Below are 22221 nucleotides of genomic sequence, written 5' to 3'. Positions count from 1 at the left end.
CAGATTATGCTTTGTGTGTAGGAAACTTAGACACACTTACTTAGCTTACTTACTTACTAGACACACTTACTTACTCAGCAAGTTAATCTCACATTGACCAGAATCATCATTATAGCTGAGTTGCTTTACACACATACATTTAACTTAGGTCAATCAATTATAAACGTCTGTGAAACAACAAATAAATAAAAGATAAACAGTTTCAATATTCTGGGCGATTTCACCCTCTTTTATACTCACACCTAGAGTATAAATGAAATGCAGAAACATAACGTATACAATTTGATGACTAACTCTATAACATCTTACAAGTGTAAGCCAGTGGTTCCCAAATCTCACTGTGCAGCAGGACCACCTGGAGGGCTTGTTAAAGCACAAGATGCCGATTCCATGTCCAGATATGGATTTGTGTGAAATGACTCTGGTGTGGGTAACAGGTAAGGAGAGGTGCTGAGCAGCAAAGGGGTAGATAATGCTGATCACCTGCTGATTTGCTCTCATATCTAACTGCACTTTTCCCCATTCTGCTCTTTATCTCGGGAAACCTCATTTCCCAGGTTTGCCGCCCTCTGACTTACAATTAAGTTCAGGCAATGAGGAAGCAGAGGTTGCGTAAAGGGAAGGAGGAAGCCAGAAGCCAGCATACTCCTTTCACCATCTTTCTGTTTCGTATAGGTCTCCTGAAGTGGTGTGTCTTCATGGCTCCAGCTCCCACTGGACAATCCCTCCCCATCCATGGTCCCAGCTCCTGCCACAGTCCCCACCAAGAATCTAGATACATCTGTGTGTCCCCAGCTTTTGTATACTTTGATGACACTACCCCTGAGCTGTGTCCCTGTAGCACCTGAATTAGTATCAACCTCTCACTATTGCTAAACTCTGGGTGGCTTCATCAATCCTTGCTTAATTTGTAAATTCCTAGAATTCATGTGTTCCTGACTGGGGCCTGATGAATACACAGTCACTAAGAATTTGGTATTATTTTTTTGTTTTTTATACAGTCTAGGCTAAGCTAGCATATTTTGTCTAACTCAGTTGCCCTCCTCCACCTGATCCTGTTGGTGGGTTAATCCCTTCTGGCACAGCCTGACCTCCTCTCTAAAGTTTATAGATGGTGAACAGGATGTAGAGGGAAAAGACATATGTGGAAAAGAGAGTAAGGTGACACGGGGGCAAGTTTAACAGTGCTTTCTGTCACCCACTGCTGCACCTTAGTTGAGAGAATAAAATGATAGCCTTTGGTGTCACTGAACTGTAATGCTGACAGGCTCTCCTAACATTCAGAAAGGGTCTCTCTACATAAACATGAACTGTTCAGAGGAAATCAAGTATTATTACCATGTGTAGGAAAATAATCAATAACTTAGAAATTTACTATGGAAAGTGGGAGATATTTAACCTCTGTCAGAAAGTCTGTTTGCTAATCAGAAATACTTAGATTGTTTGAAGACCTTTTTTGGGATGGTGTATGTGTGTGTGTGTGTTTATGTATGTGTTTCTATGTGTTTGTTCATGTCCCTTGATTTATTGGCCTCACCTCATTTCCTCATTTATAAGTTCAGGTCATTTCTAGAGCTTGTTCAAGTTTGAGAAATCAGGCTCAAGATAGGCGGTAGTTTCTAAAAATAGAAGACTCTGAAAAGCAGGGACAAGAAATATCCACCAAGCCACGTTCTGAGAAATTGGACGCAGCACGCTTAAACCCAGGGCAGCAGTAAGCAACGCTGTGAGTATCGACACACAAGGATTTCAATATTAAGTAAATAGCAGTAAGTGGACAGTTTCAGAGACACCCTTTTAGTTTCTGGAGCGCTGCCCATCCATGCGGCACACAGAGCTCGTGCTCTCTGCACTGATTTCATTGCACATTTTCTGGTCTGTGACAGAGCTCATAGAATAATCAGTGGCTGAAGGAAATATCCATTTAAGTAGGTTTAATTTTTATTGTTAAACAGAGAAAATGTGCAGCTTTTCTCTCTGATAGATGCACCACCTATATACCAATTTATACTCTGTTCTTCAGTGATTTTACCCTTTTGTACTAAAACATACCTGTTAGCATGAGATAATGACCGCTTCTCCACACTCCCTGGCATTGAACGGTGTGGAGTGTCCAACAGGGCACTGTGCTAAAGAAGTTTGGCAAGACCTAGTGCTTATGTCTTCCAGAGCACAATGTGTTACAACTGTTGTAGTTTTCTTTTCTCAGCAATACTCTCATGTGTATCAATCTGTTTATCATACATGGACTATAATTCTGCATGATACCTTAGTAGCTCTGTTCTTTTCATTCCTTTTGAAAACAATATCCAATAATTTCATTCAGGTAAGCATTATCACATAGTTGTTCTGGGAAAAATCATCTTGATTTAATAGAGAGTTCTGTCCTATGCTCAAAAAACTTGCTGCATTTTCAATGGCTGTTTGGCAATATTTTAAAAAGGCAAAGTATTAGATAGTAGGGGTGATCTAACTAACTCTGATCTAACTAAATCCAATTTTAGATATCCCACATTGTATTTATAGTTAAGCTCTTGTTTTTCACCTGCTTCTGGGAAATCCTGTCATTCACAGGTTTACTTGTCCCAATGAAGTCCTTTTACTTTTTATAAATTTCACGTTATTTTGAGTTTCAATATTTATTATAATTTTCATTATTTTATGCTGAATTGAACCAGTTTTGCTCCATTAATCTACTTTTAAATGAGACTTAAGATAACTTGAAACACTAAAAATGGGAAATGCTTACTGAAAATATAAGTTCACAGGGCACAGAATACTTTAGCTTAAATAAATTGCAGCCTGTTAACTAAATGTTAGTTTGGTACAACTGAATATCAGAGTTCTTGACACGCATGCACAGCCTTTATGCATCATATTTAAGAATTATATTTTAATAATTATGCTGAAATAATTTAACAGGCTATCAGGGAAAATCATGATTGATCTGACGTTTAAAGTAAAAAGGATGTGAATGAAATCTTGTTTTGAAGCTCTTTCCTCTGAAGCCACCCGAGGGCATTCGGAGATGTGAGAGACAGTGTTGGACCAGCAGGGGTCTGAAGGCCAACCCCAAACTACCCTTGGACACTTTCAAAATCTTTTATCAACCTTAAAGAGTTATGTGTGACATTTTGCCAGAATTCTCCAGGTTTTAGTTAAAGGGACCTCAACCAGGTGTGGTGGGCTTTGTTTTTTATTTTTATTTTTTTCCTACAAGGCAGAATATTATTCTTCCCTCTGTCAAATAATGTTCAGTCTCTGTATCATATGGGAGGCCTAGTCCTCCGCTTTCTTGGGGCTCCTTGTTGGCTTTCTGGCTCATTCCCGGAGGCTGATCATTGTTACCTTCTCTGGAACTTTTCAAGAGTAGGTCCTACACCCACAGCTGCCCCCCTGAAATCTCCAGCATTCTTTAACCAGGTATTGACTTCCCACCTTAGAAAAGCAAAGAGAATCAGGGAAGAACTCTCTCACTAGATTCCATTGCCTTTGGCCTATTTTTCTTTTTTTTCATTTCTCTCTTTGTATTCACTGTTCATTTTCCTAAGGGAGTGGCTTTCATTTTGTCTCTCTAATTATATAACACATATTCTGTCCTTAAATGCCTGTAATACGGTTTCATTCCATGCTTTTAATTAAAACGACTCCATCAAATATCATCAATTATTTATAACCACTAAATCAAACAGATTCTCTTTAATCTTCATTCTTCTTTCTTCATCAACACATATGGTATTCTTGCTCACCTCCCCCTGGACAGTATTCTTCTCATTTATCTTATTTGCCTCAATCGTGAATAATTTTTTATATTTATTTTGTTCCTTAGGCCTCCTTTCTTTATATTTATAGATCTTCTCCTATAATGTATATTTTCTGTGTGGACTACATAGAAAACTATTTAAATAGTTCCTTTTAAATTCACAATCCATAAAATATTAGATTCTTATCCTATTTTCCTATTTTTGCAAGTGGGAAGAATGAATAAGATGTCTTATTTTTCCTAGTGCAAAAATAAAATCTGTGACAATGCATAACCATACAACAAATGTCACAAATGATCAAGAGTAAGAAAGTAAAACTTTTGAACATCAACAAAAACACTAAATTATTCAGCAAAAAGGATCAACACTCCAAAATACCAGCTATTATTCTGGAAAAACATTTAGAGTCAATATAGATTATTCCTTGATTGCATTGAGTCATTAAATTGTAAGCTACTAGAGGCACAGGCCATATCTTACTCATCTTTCATTATCCATAGTGATTAGCACAGAAGTTTGCACATAGTATGTTCTCCACCGATGTCTGATAAATTGAATGTGAGGCTTCCAGTAAAAAGTGTACATACACACATACACACACAGACAACATTCTACTTATCTTCATTACAAACCTAAGATTTTTTTTTCTAAAAAGTATTTTGCGTGCAATTTTTATTGCTGTACTTGATGAAATAATATACATAACACAGGGATGTTAAATACTGTAGAAAAAGTTTAGAACAATAAACCCACTTGCTTTTCCTTCTTAGCACACGGTGCTAGACAACCCACATTTATAGTGCTAACAGAAGAGTCAGTAAGTGATACTATTCCAATAGACCAGTATGGCAATATCCTTCCTCTTCGTTTTGAATAAAATATAAAAGATATGGGCATTATTATTAGATAAAGGACAGATTTTACATGTAATACATTGATGGTTGATCCCTCCTTCCTTAGGGGGAGAGGAAAACAGAAGTGCTTTATTTGCTCACTCTTTCTACCAAAGTCAGGAGCTCCAAATCACATACGAGATGTGATGGCAACTTTAAAACACATAGCAGTTTGTACCAGTGATTTACAGATGTGCTATTTCACTTTGTTTTATTTCTAACACAAAATTTAAGTGTCTTAATGCTTTAGGTGGACATGAAGGGAGACTTCAAAACATCTGAGGTTATCAAATCCAATGGGAAAATCAGAGCAAGAAGAAAAGAAAAGTACTAATGACTGCCACACTGCCAAATTATAAGTAACTTATTTAAAAAAAAATCACCAATATCCAAGTTATAATGAGCTGCTTTTCATTAATTACCAAAGAAAATAGTTTTGTTTATGTTATTAACTTTTCAGTTAATTAACAAATTCAAAGTATGCTGACATCTAAAGAATCTCCAAATAATTTTATTTTGGTGAAAAATAATATTTGGTGTGCAATATAATAATATAAAGCATAATTTAAAAACTGCAGGTGACATTTTCTAATTATCTATACATGGGCATACATCTGACATTAGAGTATTTTGATACAACATTCACTAGGTTATGAAAAGACCTAAATACTCTGCCACCTAAGATATGATACTTTATACTAAGTATCACAGTATAAACCAGAGAGCAAATTACCCATGATTAGACAACAAGTGGTAACAAGTAGACCTTGATTATAACTTTTGATTTAAAATATTACAGTATTTTCTATGTTACAAAAACTTAGTTTTTTATCATTATGAATACCTAAATATTTCAACATATTTGTACCATTTATAGAACTCCACATACATTCCTAATTCTCAGATTTTGGACTGCTCAAATGTAATGTGCTTAATTGCTTAATATTGTGGAAAAAAGAAAAGCAGAACTGCACAATGACAAAAAAAATTTTTGAAACTGTAAAACACATTTCTCTAGGCCTTAATTTTTTTGAATAAAATATTACAATAAGTATATTTAAAAAATTGGTTTCTTCATTCATGTGACTTAATATTACTTTTTATACAAAGTTATACTTTTATTCTACCTGATTGTCTCCTTAAATATGTATGATATTTCTGATGTATCTTATATATGGAGACTTAAATCTTTACTAAAGTCTTTTATATGGTTAAAAATGATACATTTTTATTGAATTAATTGAAATTTCTAATTAAAAGTTCCATATTTTTAATATTTGACAGTTTCCAATGGCACTGAAATTAATGTTCCAGAATGAACAGCAGGACACATTCAAGAGTGCAATCAAGATAATGAGGCAGGTGTTGGCCATGCCACCTTGGCAATCAGTCTTTTGGTTCAGATAATATCAAAATCATGCTCACATCCCCACCCCATGCTTCTTTACTCCATTGGTCTGTTAGACCCCTTCTGAAGATTTATAACCAAGAAATTATTGTTGCTGTTTTCTGTGACTTGCATACTTACAATCAGGAGGCATCTTTTCCATAAATATCTTGTAATATTCTTTCAGAAGTTCAAAATTTTCTTGATTAATACTTTCTTGCAAAGAGACATCTCCAAACCTAAAAATAGAAAAAAAGAAAACAGTTATGGGTTACAAAATAGCACCAGAAAGTAACACTTTTTACCTTTCTGTTTGAAATAGATGACAGTAGTTTTCTAAGGAAGGAGTGTCTCTCATTTTTTAAGCTACCTTGCACAATGGTGATTTGAAACACATTCCAGTTTTTACTGGCCTTGATTCTACCATTGACATAGGACACACCAAAATATCCTCACAGTCATCAAACATGAACTTAGGTGAAATAATGTATGCGAAACACCAGTCCCTGTGCTTGGACAAAATTGATGACTCAGTTAATGTTAGTTTCCCCACCCTCTGCTGCACTTCCTCTGCACGGTTGCATCTCTGCATATACAACAGACCCTTCTTCTCTCTTTTTTTTTTCAATCTGACCAATCTTCCACTTTACTCATGACAGCTCGGAGAGAGGGGTCCAGAAGATGAGGACAACACATTGGACTGCACGTAGTCTTGCACACACCATCATCTGCTGTAGGCACATATAAAGCACTACAACCTCCCAGAGAGTAGGTCACTTCTACCAACTTTTTTTTCTGTTCATACCATGAGAGACAACAGTTCCGTATCAGTACTCTTTTACTCCTTCTTCAAGACAAACCTTTCTACTTGTATATCACTAATTTTGTGTTCTCTTTGAGGATTTCTCAGGTTCAAAGTTAAAGTCCACTTATCTTTTTATAAAAGGATGTTATCTAAATGGCTTCCTATATGTATCTCCATCCAAATCTGTACTTACAGACATCACTTGAAAATTTCAGTGTGAATTTTCCCAACCCACTTCAAATGAAACATAACCAAAAATTGAAACCACCTCCTCCTTTTAACTATTTCTAAGCCTGTCTCAAATATTTTGCCATTAACTCAGATTAAAAAATCTAGGCACCATTTTGGATTTCCCCTTTTCCTCACCTTACCCACTATTCATTGATCTTTTCACATCTCTGGTATTCCTTCCTTTATTTTTTCTTTACCACTTTCATTATATATTAGGTACTTAATTATATCTAGTATGTACTATCTTGAAGCTTCCCAAATATATCTGAACTATGTCTATAGTTTGCTTCCCTTCCTATCTACCCTTTATACCATGGTCAGATCACACATTCATTTATTCAACAAATATTTATTTAACATCAACTATGTTAAACTAGGCATTGCACTGTGCAATAAATGAAATGTTCAAAATTTAATCGAACACACATGTTTATCAGCTCACTGGACTTCAATGCTTTTCCTCTCCCTATGAGGAGAAAAAGTCAGTCTCCTTAGTTTAGCATCTAACTTTTCCACAAAGGCTTCCAAAACCCCTTATGGGTATATATTTATATTCTTCCCCCTTACAAAATGTATTTTAATGACTTTGGGACTTGTCACATGCTATACCTATACCCATTCTGGCTAAGCCTGGCTCATCCCCTCCATGAGACTTTCCCACGGACTCATCTCTTATCTGTGAATCACATTCTTTTATGCAATATTTCTGTTCTTTCCACACCTTTGAGTATTGCACGAGTCAAACTGTAATGTCATATTTGTATTTTTTTTTTTTTTTTTGAGACAGTCTCATTCTGTTGCCTAGACTAGAGTGCCATGGCATCAGACAAGCTCACAGCAATCTCAAACTTCTGGGCTAAGCAATCCTTCTGCCTCAGCCTCCCGAGTAGCTGGGACTACAAGTGCACACCATTGACACCTGGCTACTTTTTTCTATAAAGTTGCCCAGCAATTTTTTTCTATTTTTAGTAGAGATAGGGTCTTGCTCTTGCTCAGGCTGGTCTCAAACTCCTGAGCTCAAACGATCTGCTCGCCTCGGCCTCCCAGAGTGCTAGGATTACAGGCGTGAGCCACCACGTGTGGCCATATTTGTTGATTTGTATTCCTTACTGGATTGTCTGGATTGTCAGGACAGGGATCAGACCCCGTGTTCTTGTTAGCTTCTATTCATTCTCTCTGTTCTCCACAGCTTGGCAAGGCAGTTCCTGGTGCAGAGTCAATGTTTAACCACTACACTAAGTTGAACTTGGAGGCAGGGATATAGACCCAGGAAAATCTAGAGGAGTTGCCCTAGAATCTGATATGTACTCTTCTATTTCAGACACTATAATCAACTGGTATTTTAAAAGATATTATCTTTGCAGGGGTAATATTAGCGTGATGGACTGAATGTTTGTGTTGTCCTAAAATTCATATGTAGAAGCCCAATGTAGCTGTATCTAGAGATAGGGCTTCTAAGGGGGTGATTAATATTAAATGAGATTATGAAGGTGGGTTCTGATCCTAACAAATTACTGTCCTTACAAGAAGCAGCATCAGAGAGTTCCTTTTCTCTCTCTGTCCACATGTACAAAGAAGAGGTCATGTGAGCACATAGGGAGAATACAATCGATCAGTCATCTGTAAGCCAGGAAAAGAACCCTCACTAGTAACCAAATCGGCTAGAATCTTGATCTTACACTTTCCAGCGTGAACTGTAAAGAAATAAATTTCTGTTGTTTAAGCCACCCAGTTTATAGTATTTTGTTATAGCAGCCCAAGCAGGCTAACAGAATTAGTATTTACTCAATAATAGTCACAGACATTTTGATTTTGGATAGATATACATTATAATAAAATATTTTACCTAGATTACATAGCATACCTAAAATGTAGATGTTGCTTGGTAAAGCTCAAAATTCAGAATCAGAAAAAGAAGGTTCAGAGAATGGAGAGGAAGTGATTTGATAGTTGGCTGATGTCAGAGTGCTATTCAAACTCAGCCTTCCTGCTTCTCTCAGGGTTTTCCCTACTTTGCCATTCTGACTCCTGTTCAAATCTTGTGTGTCTTATATAGCTTCCATGTGTGAAAAAATGCATTTTTGATATGCAAGGGAAATGGAAGGAAAGGAAGGGACACCTTTTAAACAAAGTGATTGACAACTGAAATAGTCACAATGACATGAATGATATAAATTAGTCAAATCTAGAAGCCTTGAAGATACAATACTACCTAGTCTTTGAAAAGTCTGTAAATGGGAGAGTCTCACATCTCTCTAAAGGTCACACTCACAGGCCCTAACTTATCAACTGAAACCCGAAACATTCTGCACTGTAGTGTCCCAAAGAAGAGACAATTTTTGAGTGTTGGGTTTTCTCCCCCTAGTTGTATAATTTATATTCAGTAATATCTTTTGTTGTGAGACAAATATATATTGATAACTAGAATATAATCTGATCTTAGATACTGATTTTCGAAAGTGCTTAATTATAAAAGAAAACTTCTTGAACAGAAAGGTGAATAAAATTATATTTGGATTTATGTAAACTATAAAAAAATAAATTAATAGTTTCCATACAGTTTAAAACTAAACATGTAATATAAAATTCTGTCAGCTACTTTGTAATTGGCAAATGAGTTATTTCCTGTGTTGTGTAGGAAATATCTTTTGGATAAGAGGGAAAGGAAGAGAAATAGTTTGACAATAATAGATAACTGAAATTTTGACCATCGTTGAAATTTAAGAGGACTATAACTGTAATGGCATTTTTAGTTTAATAAAAGACATTATTAAAGACCTAAAATGCATACCGAATAAGCCATGGCAAGGATATGTTAGCCACTTTTAACTGCTACCTATGGGGGAAGGGTACATTTAGAGACTGAATTACAGACAAGAAAGCATTTTAAATATCAAAGACTATCAAATTCTCCAAAATTTTGTTTGTGGGGCAACTTTCCAGGCAGGCCTTAGAGCAAGATGATAACTTCTTTCTCTAAAAGTGTGTTACATGAACTTTAACTGTTATCTATATTTTTTGTAGTCTCTACATGTAAACTATGTAAGATGTAAAAGTCCTCTGCTTACAAAAATGGTCTTTGACAATAACTCATGGGATCACATGCAATCATTTGTTTCACTGAGTGTGTTAACATTACCCAATAATAATTATTATAATAAATAAAAAGAAAAATAGATTGTGTTTTAGATCCAGAAAATTGTGATACAATTAGCTATTTACAATGTTGATATATACATAATTATGGCAAATTTTGAAATTTGATATACACATAAGTATTTGGAAAGATGAAGAAAATCTATGTGAATACTTTGGCATTGGCGTTAATATTTTCCTCAATGTTTTTGTCACCTTTTAAATTCCTTAAATATGAATATTTACCTTGCTATATCTAAAAAGTTGGTACAGATAAAAAGGAAAATGTTACTCATAAATTTATCTAAGTTATATATGCAGAAACATGTGGGATTTCTCAGCATGCCTTAAAAAGGAAAAAAGAACAACTGAAGCACAATCTTATACCTGAAGCTTACCTCTCAGCTAGAGTTTGCTGTTCATTGATGCCAACATTAAAAAGTACTGGATACACATAAAGCAACTGTCCTTCTTTAATCTGCAGAGGTAGCGACTCAAACATTCTAGCTGGAAGCTTGACCTCTACCACATAATGTTCACTGAAGAAAGCAGAGGAAAAAGAGAAGAAACATTATTTATTACATTTGTTTTATGCTACTTTAGATTCATTGGAAAGAAACAATAAAAGAGTTGGACTATAGCACTGATTTAGATTTTGGATTTTTATATGCTTATTTTCCTCTTCATTTGTTCCCCATTCATTCATCTCTTTAAATTACTTGGCATAAAATATGGTAAGAATTTGTTTACGTACTTGATTTCTCTACCTTACTCTGAGATCTTTTATGAAAGGATGAATGCTTAGTTTATTTTTGTGTAGCCATGGATATGTGCATAGACAGACTCAATTTTTTTCTTGTTTTAATTATTTTTAAAATTCAATAAGTCCCAAGAATAAGAAAAGTAATTTAATGTTGGATGTTTCAATATAGTGAAGCCTAATGAAACAAATCATTTAGAACGTTTTTTATCTGATTGTCATTATTATTGATGAATCTCACTGTTTACAATAGGCTGATGGAAATGTAATGGTTTAATAATTTAAGGTGTTAATTTTGGGGAGGTCCTGGTCATTTTGAAACATTAGTATATCACAGGAGCATCTTCATTGAAAATTTCTATTAAAAATACCCCTAACATTTACTGTTGAAAATTTAAATTAGGATTCATAAAGTATGGTCAATGAGAGTAGCCGCTTTTATGTTTTGAAATTTGACATCTTCTGATGCAGTGTGAATTGAGTATAGAAAAATAAAGAATTTTACCCAGAAGTTAGGAAAATCCATGTGTTTCCAGGACTATACAGAGTGGTGGGATTGTAATACATATACTGGGGAAAGAAACATAGCATAACATCTCCTAATACAGCATCATTGATAAGCACTATGATAACCAGTATGGATCATTGACTCTGAGACTTGTTTCTTCCTAACTGAACTAAAGAACCAGGAAATATCAAAAATCTTGTAAGCAGGGATATTAACACTATCCTCAGATGGATGGACACATTTTTCTTTGTTTAATTGTTCTCAGTGCCTTTGCAGTAGCCTGCTTAACAGAGGGCTGATGTTTATTTCAAGTGTTTCAGGGGTATGAGAAGCATCAGTGAGTTGGTTCATGTTTAAAAGTTGTTCTGAAGGTGAAATTCATTATGTAATTTCTTTGTGATAACAGCATTTATCAGCATTATTAAAATATAATAGACAGAAACTCATCTATTTAAGTAATTAATTCCAAATTTTGGCAAATTTAGAGAATTGTGCAATCATGACCATGATCCAGTTTTAGAAGATTTCAGTCATCTTAAAAATATCTTGTGCCTGTTTGCAGTCAATTCCACTCCCACAGCCAGCCCCAAGAAGCCACCCATTCATTTTCTATCTCTACAAATTTTCCTTTTCTTTATATTTCCTTTGAATGGATTCACATAATATGCAGTCTTTTCTGTCTGGCTTTTGTCACTTAGCATAATGTTTTTGAAGTTACCCATGTTGTAGCATGTAACAGTAGTTTGTTCCTTTAAGTAGCTGAAAAGCATTCTTGTATAGATATAAGCATATTTTATCTACACATTTATTGGTTGGCAGACACTTTTATTATTTTATGATTTGGGCTATCATGAATATGCTGCTATGAACATTTAGGCGTAAGGTTTTGTTTAGGCATATGCTTTATTTTCTCTTGGGTGTATGCCAAAGAGTCATATGGTGATTTTATATCTAACTTTTTAAGAAACTGTCAACTTATTTTCGAAGTGACATTCCCACCAGCAATACACCAAGGTTCCAGGTTTTCTACATCCTCACCAACACCTGTTATTTTATTTATTTATTTATTTATTTTTTTTGAGACAGAGTCTCGCTTTGTTGTCCAGGCTAGAGTGAGTGCCGTGGTGTCAGGCTAGCTCACAGCAACCTCTAACTCCTGGGCTCGAGCGATCCTTCTGCCTCAGCCTCCCGAGTAGCTGGGACTACAGGCATGCGCCACCATGCCCGGCTAATTTTTTATATACATATCAGTTGGCCAATTAATTTCTTTCTATTTATAGTAGAGACGGGGTCTTGCTCTTGCTCAGGCTGGTTTTGAACTCCTAACCTTGAGCAATCTGCCCGCCTTGGCCTCCCAGAGAGCTAGGATTACAGGTGTGAGCCACCACGCCTGGCAACACCTGTTATTACTTGACTTTTTGATTATGAGGATTCTAGAGAGAGTGAATGCATATCTAATTGTGGTTTTAATTTTATTCTCCTAATGACTAATGATACCTAATGACTAATGATACTAATGCACATTTTCTTGTGCATATAAATCAATCCTATATCTTACTCAGTTAAATAGCTATTCAAACTTTTGCCCTTTTTTTTTTTTTTGAGACAGAGTCTCGCTTTGTTGCCCAGGCTAGAGTGAGTGCCGTGGCGTCAGCCTAGCTCACAGCAACCTCAAACTCCTGGGCTCAAGCGATCCTCCTGCCTCAGCCTCCCGAGTAGCTGGGACTACAGGCATGCGCCACCATGCCCGGCTAATTTTTTGTATATATTAGTTGGCCAATTAATTTCTTTCTATTTATAGTAGAGACGGGTCTCGCTCTTGCTCAGGCTGGTTTCGAACTCCTGACCTCGAGCAATCCGCCCGCCTCGGCCTCCCAGAGAGCTAGGATTACAGGCGTGAGCCACCGCGCCTGGCCTGCCCATTTTTAAATTGCTTTTTTTGTGGCGTTATTATTGAGTTGTTAGTTTTCTTTATTCTGGATATAAGTCCTTTTCTATATATATAATTTGCATATATTTTCCTCTGATCTGTGGGTTGTCTTTTCATTTGCTTAATGCTATCTTTTGGTGCTTATAAATTTATAATTTTGATGAAGTCCTGTTTTCTATGTTTTTCTTTTATGGATCTTGATTTTTGTGTCATAGTCTAAGAACTCATTATTTAGCCTAACTTACAAATATTTTCTCCTGTTTTCTTCTGTAAGTTTCAGAGTTTTAATTACATTTAGACCTATTATCTATTGTGAGTTAATTCAAGTATATGGTGTAAAGTGGTGTCCAAATTTTTCTTTTATGCATATAGATAACCAATTGTCCCAGCATAATATTTTTGAAGACTCTCCATTCTCCACTGAATTTCTTTAACATCTGTATTGAAAAATCAATTGACTCTAAAGGTAATAGTTTATTTCTGGACTCTAAATTCTGTTCCATTGATCTATATACATACTTATGCCAGTACTATATTGTCTTGATTATTGTAGTTTAGTAATAAGTTTTAAAACCAAAAAGTATAATACCTCCTACTTTATTCTTTTACAAAATTGTTTTGGGTATTCTGGGTATTTAGGTATTATTGCATTTACATATAATTTTAGATTTAGCTTGCCTGTTTCTACAAAAAAAAAGACTACTGAGATTTAGATAGTGATTAGCATTGATTCTATAGATCAATTTATGGAGAATTCTTATCTAAACAATATTGAGTCTTCTAATCTATGGACACAGACTGTCTCTGCATTTATTGTATCTTTTCAATTTCTCTCAGCAATATTTTGTTTACAGAATTCTTAGACTAATGTTAAATTTATTCCTAACTATTCTTTCTGATGCTATTGTGAATAGACTTGTTATCTATTATAAATTACCACTATTTCTGACAACTTTCAGGAGTGTGTTTTCCTATTTTTCCAATCCAAGTCATGCTGGCCCCTCCATTAGTGAAGTTTCTGGTGTTATTGGCTGGCTTTGCACTAGGAAAACTGTGCTGAAACAGCTGGGGTTGATGGGAGCAGCCCTCAGCAAAATGCCAGACTCCCACTGTTGCTGCCCAATAGTCACTAGTTGTTCATGAATAAGTACTTCTAAATTTGTTGCATGCATTTGATCTATTGCCTTAGTCCTAAGATGGTGGCTTTAAATGATTATTTCCAATTGTGATACTGCTTTTGGAGAGAGGATTTGCTAAGTTGCTCATTTTGTCATTCTAGGATTCCTACCCCCATCCATCTGATAACTTTTGAATTTAGATACAACTTAAAGAACTGCCTCAGAAAAATTATCCTGCACTCTGACTATATGCCAACTGGCCTGGAAAGTTTCCCTTATAAATTGTGATAAAATTATCAGTTTTGATATAGAGTTATACTATTTTCCAGATGTGTGCATGAGCAATTTGATTCCTTTTTCTTCCAGTGAATCACAAAGTAAGTTTTAATTTCCAGGAAAAAAATATTTAATTTTGTGAGAATATGGTTTTTCTTTGTGTATAAGAAACATTTATTATACTATTCATTCAACCATGTGGCTCTGGGCATGCTTTGCACAAAATTTAAAATAATTGTTTACTATAGACAGGAAAATAAGTTTCCTTTGAACTTTTATACTTATTATCTTCTCTCTTTAGCATGAAAAGTACTCTCCTTTTGTATATTCATGTGCTTTCACTGTGACCCGAGAATGTTTCAAACTATAAATGTCCTCAGATAGCATTTAAAAGTACTAACACCAGAATGGTTGAAATTTGGAGAACTTCTGATTGAAAAAACCGTACTATAGGATGTAATTCTTCTATTGGAGGTCTATTCTACACACCATCATTTTTCTTAATTATTTCTGGTATTTTGCTTATCATACACTGACCTTCGAAGCTATTTATTTAAAACTCTTCTCGGAAATCTCAATCTAAGAGTGAATTGTCAAAAATAATTAAGAAAAATGGAGGTATATTCCCCTGATATAGAAATATATCTTTTCTAAAATGTTGCTGCTTTTAACTGAATTTAATTTAAAGTCATCTCAAGAATTATGACGCTATTAACTGAATGATTCCCGCAAAAGGAGAAACATCCAGAGCTTTAGACTAGATAGTAATAAAGAGAAAAATGTTCTTCTCATGCAGGTATTATTCTGAATTTCTTATAGTTCATGGGAGACCATTACCATACTCACCTCACTACGATTTACAAACATTCATAAGAATTCAAGCAGTTTTACAAGACATTTCCCTATCATATCACCTATGCTTTTTTTCTTACTAAAAACAAAAAGAGAACAACAGAAAAATTCCCAAGCCTAATCTGAATTCTCCTTGGTTCCTTTGACAGAAGTTAATACAACATTTCTAACAAAGCTTGGTCTTTAGACAGTGGATACCACTTACCGTCTTCCGGTTATAACTGGCAAGACATCATTGGATTTGGCTTCAATTATTTTAAATGCTACTTTCTTCAAATCGGAAATGCCAACTGCCATGTCCTCTAGCATTCCAATTTCATCACCTAAACAATGGAGAAAGTGCCCTGTTACAAACATACTATTTGAGGAAAATGTCACTAGCTATACTATACTTCCCTGCTGGAATTTGTTCTAGCATTTGAGTGAATGAGTTTCTGAATGAACTGAATCCATTCTAAATGCTTTTCCTCGGAGGCCGAAGGTTTTCATCAGTGAAATAAGAACCATTTCAATGGACTTCAGAAGTCAATGTACCCTTTGAGGGAAGGAAGAATGTACACATTTGCTGGGAGGCTGGAGAGAGGTTTTAACTCCTTTATGAAACCAAGTATTGTACAGATTTCTTTCCATTGGCAGGACTGATATTTAATTTCTAGAAATAATAGAGATGAATTGAGGATCACTGATGCAGGTTCATGTTAGTTCTGTATCTGCATAACTGTATAACTGAAAACTAAAGCCTGAGAAGGAGATAAGATTTTAGAGCAGCACTTTCCAATAGAAATATAATGTGAGCCACATATATAATTTAAAATTTTCTGGTATTCGTATTTTTAAAAGTGTAAACTAAAAAAAGGTAAAATTAATTTTAATAACATGTTCTATTTAACCCAATATGTCCAAATGCCATTTCTATAAATCAATATAAAAATATTAGTTATTAACATAATTTTTACTAGTCTTTGAAATCTGGTGCGAACATCTAGTACATATTGATTTGGACTAGACACATTTCAAATACTCAATAGTCACACGAGCCTACTGCATTGAACAGTGCAGTTCTAGATATTAGAGGGCTGAGACTTTAAAATCTAGTCACTGAAACCATGTTGGCAAAGAGCCTTTTATATTAAAAAAGCCAGATGGCTGCTCAGGAGTCCACTCTGAAAGAATCCATAATTCCATTTTCCAAACATAATGGGAGGCAAAAAGAAGTTACAAGGTGAATGAATGCAAAAAAAGTCAAAGTTACATTATTTTTGTAATATTTAGTGAAACAAAGGTTCACTTCTCATTTTTATGTTTACCTGAAAAATGTACAGGTTAAGTATCCTTATAAACAGGAACATTATTTTCAACACGTACCAAACCAATACTTACTGTATGTACTTAACAGTCCTTCATATTGGACTATCAGCCCCACAGTGTGAAGCTGCTGTAGAAAGCTGGGGTCATGCAAACTTGTCTGTAATTTGATGATAAAACCACAAACCAATCCAGCAAGCTTAAAAAGAAAAAAAAAAGCATTGAAGAAATTACCAAAATGGGTTACCAAGTTTACTGTGGTCAATAAACTTACTAGTTTAATTTAAAAATATGTTAAGACTTTTGAGACATCACAGATTATATTCTCAAGCATATGTAATAAAACTACAAATATTTATATATACATATTAAAATAAGCTGACAGTATTTGATCTAGCATCTCTGTGTGTAAAAGTCTTGGCAATATTGCAAGAGGGGAAACAACGTGGATTTTAGAGTCAGGTTGATAGGTCTTCAAGTTTTGTGTCTACCATTTCTAACAGTGAAACCATAAAAAGTTATTTAGCACTGCCAAATCTTATTATTACTATTTTTTGCGCATGTAGAATAGAGATAATAGTACTCATTTCATAGGGTCATTAAAAGGACACAATGAAGGAACACGTTATGTATAAGGCAGAGATGATGCGGGGACACCTGGTTAGCTCTATTTGCCACTGGACCATCCACGAAGTAGTGGGAGAAAGGAACAGTTTGGTTAAAATATTCCCTATACCTGGAATGTTTGAAAAGAGAGTGCTTCTGTCTTTTCCCCCACCATGTGCTCTGTCTATAAAACTCAACCATGGGGGCAGGGGCGGAGGCCAGGTGGGAAGAAGGAAGGTACTGGCACAGCCACTGTGATAAAGGCTGGCCGTCTCGGCATAATAAAGAGTGTTAGGCATAGGCAAAGGCCATGTTCCTGAAAACTTACAAAGAAAATAAGAGACCACTGTGAAATCTTGTCCCAGGAGTCATGGGGGAACTTATAAATAGGGAGTTGCGAACAGATCCCCTTTGCCAGGTCCTAGCTCACCACCTGCAGTGCAAGGCAACGGCCCCCTCCCTTACGCTGCACCTAGACACCAGGGCATAACACAGCGATGGGTAACCCTTTTCTTCACAGACTCCATGGACTGTGAAGCAGAATGTACTTTTCAGAGACTTGGCCATCCCTTTTCAAAAACAAGTACTTAAAGTCTCATAAACAGTTTCCATGTGATATTTAGTTCATATTTATTAGGAATAAGAAAAATGGGTTACCAAAACTTTAGGAAAAGGATCTTTGTAAAAAATAAAACTGCCTGAATAAGCCCTCTATTCTCATCAAGGATAGATTGTTAACAATTCAGCACTTTTCTGTACTAACAATAACAGGTACCTACTGCTTGACTGAAGACGATATCTCTTCTTAGCGTCAGCATCAAACACTGGGGCAAGCTGTAGGCAAGTTCCTGCAGGAGCACAAATGTCAGGGACTGCTTGGCTCTGTTCACCACGTCTCCCATGCAGTCCTTCAGAGTAAGGATGAGGGGGTACAACTGTTCATACCAGTCCTCTGGGGAGAGGGGGTGTGAGAACAGTGGGATAGATGAAGAAACGTCTTGGAATATAAAACCAATTTATTTATTTTTGCAGTGAAGTTTTGCATACTCTTAAGGATTCACAAAAATTAGATTTGAAGCTGTCCATTGGATCTCCCCACATGTATGCATTCAACATATTTATAGTAGATCAGCTCTCCTCTCTGCTCGTCTCTAATCTGTGGATGAGCTGTATCATAGTGGATGGTGCCACTAAACTCCTCTCATACTAGAAACGGAAGTTTGACTGGGCTTCTCCTTCTAGAGCTTTCACATTAATTTGGTCATTAAAATAGCTCTACTATTGTAATAATCTCCTTTGCCCATTCCCATCACCATTTATTGCTGTCCCTGGGATCACCCCCTGGCCCCTCTCTTTCTCTAGTATACTCTGCTGAAATGCCTTCTCAACAGTATGGCTAAAAGGAGCTTTCTGATCAGTTTGACTCCAATTCCATCACTCACTTCTCACTTCCTTATGTGTTTTTATAACACCACTAAAGTCCAAAGTCATGAAAGAGTCTCCACTATCTAACCTCTATCTATTTGTCCAATCTCATTTTTTCAGAACTTCATTTGCTGAGTCTTGAGTCTCAGTAAGTTGAACAACATGTATTTTCCCAAACTCACCCTGCCCTCTCATGTTAGTGTTTACAAATTCTATCTCTTCTCCTAGAATAGTCGTTTTTCTCTATTTATCTTCCTGATAAACATTTTGTCTTCTGTGAAAATTCAAATCAGGATTTCTCTTCCCTGGGAAGTCTTCATTGATTTCTCCCCAACTTCCCTTCCCTGTTCCCTGAAGTTTGGGTTGAGGTGAGTTTCTTTTGTGCCCATAGCTTTTTTTCCTTACTGCAAATAGGCCTACTCATATACTGCTTTCCTCTGCATGAAAGGGAGCTCACTGAAGACTAGGAATTTATTTTTTTAATCACTGAATCCCTAGAAGCTAGTATAGTGCCTAGCACACAGTGGATAAGCTTTAATTGAATGAGCAAAGTTACAGTATATATAATAAACATTTTTAAAGACATAGACAAGTATAAGAAAAGTCAAGTTTTTGACAGTATCTGGGATTCAAATAGTTTTTCTCCAAATTGAGATGCAAAATTAAAACTATCTGTGCTAGTTATATGTCTAGATTTCTAACATGAATCAATTATAGAATTAGGACATTAGTATGATATAGAAGCAATTCATATTCTATTTCAGTTTATTTGGAGATAAAAATCCTGGTGAATGTCAAATATTATAAATTCTGGACTGTCTAAAATCCTATTAATATATAAATAAATTAACAGAGGATGGCAAATATGATTTAATATGAATGAGTGCACACTACAAAATTAATTATGAAGCAGGATCTGAAATGATATAATCTTCTCAGCATAAAAGTGTAAACATCATTATGAATGATGTGAGTGGTCAAGAACCAGTTAAGACCTTGAAAGAGTAATAGGGAACAATAAAAAATCCTAATCACTATTGTACCATGTATACTGTCATTTATTTATTTTATTTTGTGGTGTAATAGACTAGATGAAATAAACCAAAATGGTTGAAACGATAATTAATGACCCCAATGTAATAAAAAAACACACTCTTATTAATATGCTATGTAAATGCCTATGTAATGCTATACTGTAAAATACACCAGTAACACTAGTAATTATTATTTTGAAAATATTGTGGACTTAAGTGTTATTATAGGAATAAAAAACATCAGAGAAAGGAGAATTCAGTGAAGGCCTATTAATCTATAATCATTTAATAAAGAATACACTTCTAAGTAGCTAGGATAAAATGTAAACAATGGTTCTATTTAAACAAGCATTGGTTAACTGTTAATTCTTATGTCCTTGGTTCATGTAGAAGGGTAAACAGGTACATTGGACTTACTTTCACAATAAAAGACACATCAATAGGTACTAAGAATGAATATCCTATATTCCTATATTTTTTCATATTTGCATATTTTTATCTTGCATTCTCTCTCACTCTCTTATTTAATTGTTGTTCTATATATGAATGAGCCTATGAATACACACACACACACACACACACACACACACACACCCAGAAAAACACTAGGGGAAAAAATTCACTAAATTGACCCAGATGTAGATCTTGAAAGATAACAGATTGAAACTTGACTGTGTTTTGTGCTTATCTCTGTGAAGTTTCTGCTAAAGAATTCCCTCACATAAAATAAAGCTTATGTGCAGTAGGTGGCGCTGCTTCATCAGGCTGAGTAGAATCAACACTGTCATTGATTCCATTCAAACAACTGATTTTTACTTTTACACATTTGCATAGTTCCCAAAGAGCATCCTGCATCAAGTGGTCAATAACTTGGCATTGAATGTGATATGCTCTATTTAGTTAGAAAATAAAAAAATAACTTAGGTCTCCACATTCTTTTCTTGAAAGGTATTAAATGACAATTCAAATGAAATACTAGTTTTCCTTGAAGGTCTTTAAAAGAAGATACTTTGCATATTTTTCTTATTGGCATGAGCATAATTTCATTATTCACTTCTGAATCTATCCTCATACTCCTTTAACCAGTTGATTCATAACCTAATCATAAATTATAATTAGATAACCAAAAGCAAAACCAAAAGAGTCTGATGTCCATTCCTACAAGAATAGAAATGGAAACCTGGAAAAAAAAGGAATATTCTGACATTCTAAATCTGGTAATGCTGTTAGATACTTCTGATACAACAATATTCCAGTGTCTCCATTTAGTGTAATTATATGTGCTTTTTATGGCTGAAATTTAAGGAAAATGACAATATAAGTAAGTGTTAATTATAAATGAGAAAATTACAAATTTGTGAGCCAGGTGAAATGTCTTAAAGATAGTAGTGAGTCTTCTGTGAAGAAGCATAAGTGCGAAAGCCAAAAATAAATGTATTTTTCTAGAAAAGAACAATTAATTTAAATTCAGCAGATAAAGGAAAATTGCAATGGCAAATGCAAATTGCAATGACTACAGGTTTTCTTCTCTGTTATTATTCAGTCAGTGTAAATCTTGGGTTCTGAGATAGACACAGTGGGCTATGACAGGCCAAAGCAAGGCTGAAGTCGGTTCATAAATGGCCTTTTTGCTCCAATGAACATCCCAAATCATTCTCACAAAAGTATAGCAAATGCGTTGGTTTTTCTCTTTAAAAAATGTTTTTGAGCAAAGCAAAAAAGATCTACTTCCTGATAGTCTGGGGACTGTTGTTACTTGCCCCTCACTTTAGTGTCTCTCCATACTTCATGATTTGCATGGTGTTTATTTCATCTTCCTGATAAAGTTAGTTATGTACTGGTAAGGATGAAAAGAGGGCATTCTGTATTACCTAGTCTAAGTAAGAAATCCTGAAATGCACACATTCACTTTTCTGAGTTTAGTGTCTTCAAGTGTCAACTGAAGTTTATATATATATATATATTTATATATATATATATATGCGTGCACATAGGTGCAAACACACACACACATGTATTTGCAATATACCCAGGAAGCTGGAGAGCTAAAGGCGCCAAGATACAGTCACAGCCCCAACACCTCTCACAAGAGCTAACTGGCCTAGCAGGCACGTAAGTGTGATTTTTATCCCCTGGGCTTCTCTCAGTGATGGAGGAAAATATGAAGAGAATGTTTTAGTGTCTCTATAAAA

General features: G+C 35.2%; 1 protein-coding gene across 10 annotated transcripts in view; it reads right to left on the bottom strand.

The window, feature by feature from the left end:
- Positions 1-22221, bottom strand: part of INPP4B (inositol polyphosphate-4-phosphatase type II B) — a 687065-nt gene that overhangs the window by 64197 nt on the left and 600647 nt on the right. For all 10 annotated transcript variants that reach the window (XM_076010603.1, XM_076010604.1, XM_076010602.1 and 7 more), the window contains 5 exons: positions 18350-18522; positions 17040-17163; positions 15865-15982; positions 10614-10754; positions 6186-6283 (listed from right to left, as the gene is read on the bottom strand). In XM_076010603.1, coding sequence (XP_075866718.1) covers positions 6186-6283; positions 10614-10754; positions 15865-15982; positions 17040-17163; positions 18350-18522 — 654 coding nt within the window. The remainder of the gene's footprint in view (positions 1-6185; positions 6284-10613; positions 10755-15864; positions 15983-17039; positions 17164-18349; positions 18523-22221) is intronic.

This window comes from Microcebus murinus, chromosome 15, assembly GCF_040939455.1.
Source record: "Microcebus murinus isolate Inina chromosome 15, M.murinus_Inina_mat1.0, whole genome shotgun sequence".
In the NCBI taxonomy this organism is placed as follows: domain Eukaryota; kingdom Metazoa; phylum Chordata; class Mammalia; order Primates; family Cheirogaleidae; genus Microcebus; species Microcebus murinus.
The sequence above is the reverse complement of the archived record's forward strand: the minus strand, read 5'-3'. Positions and strand labels throughout refer to the sequence as shown.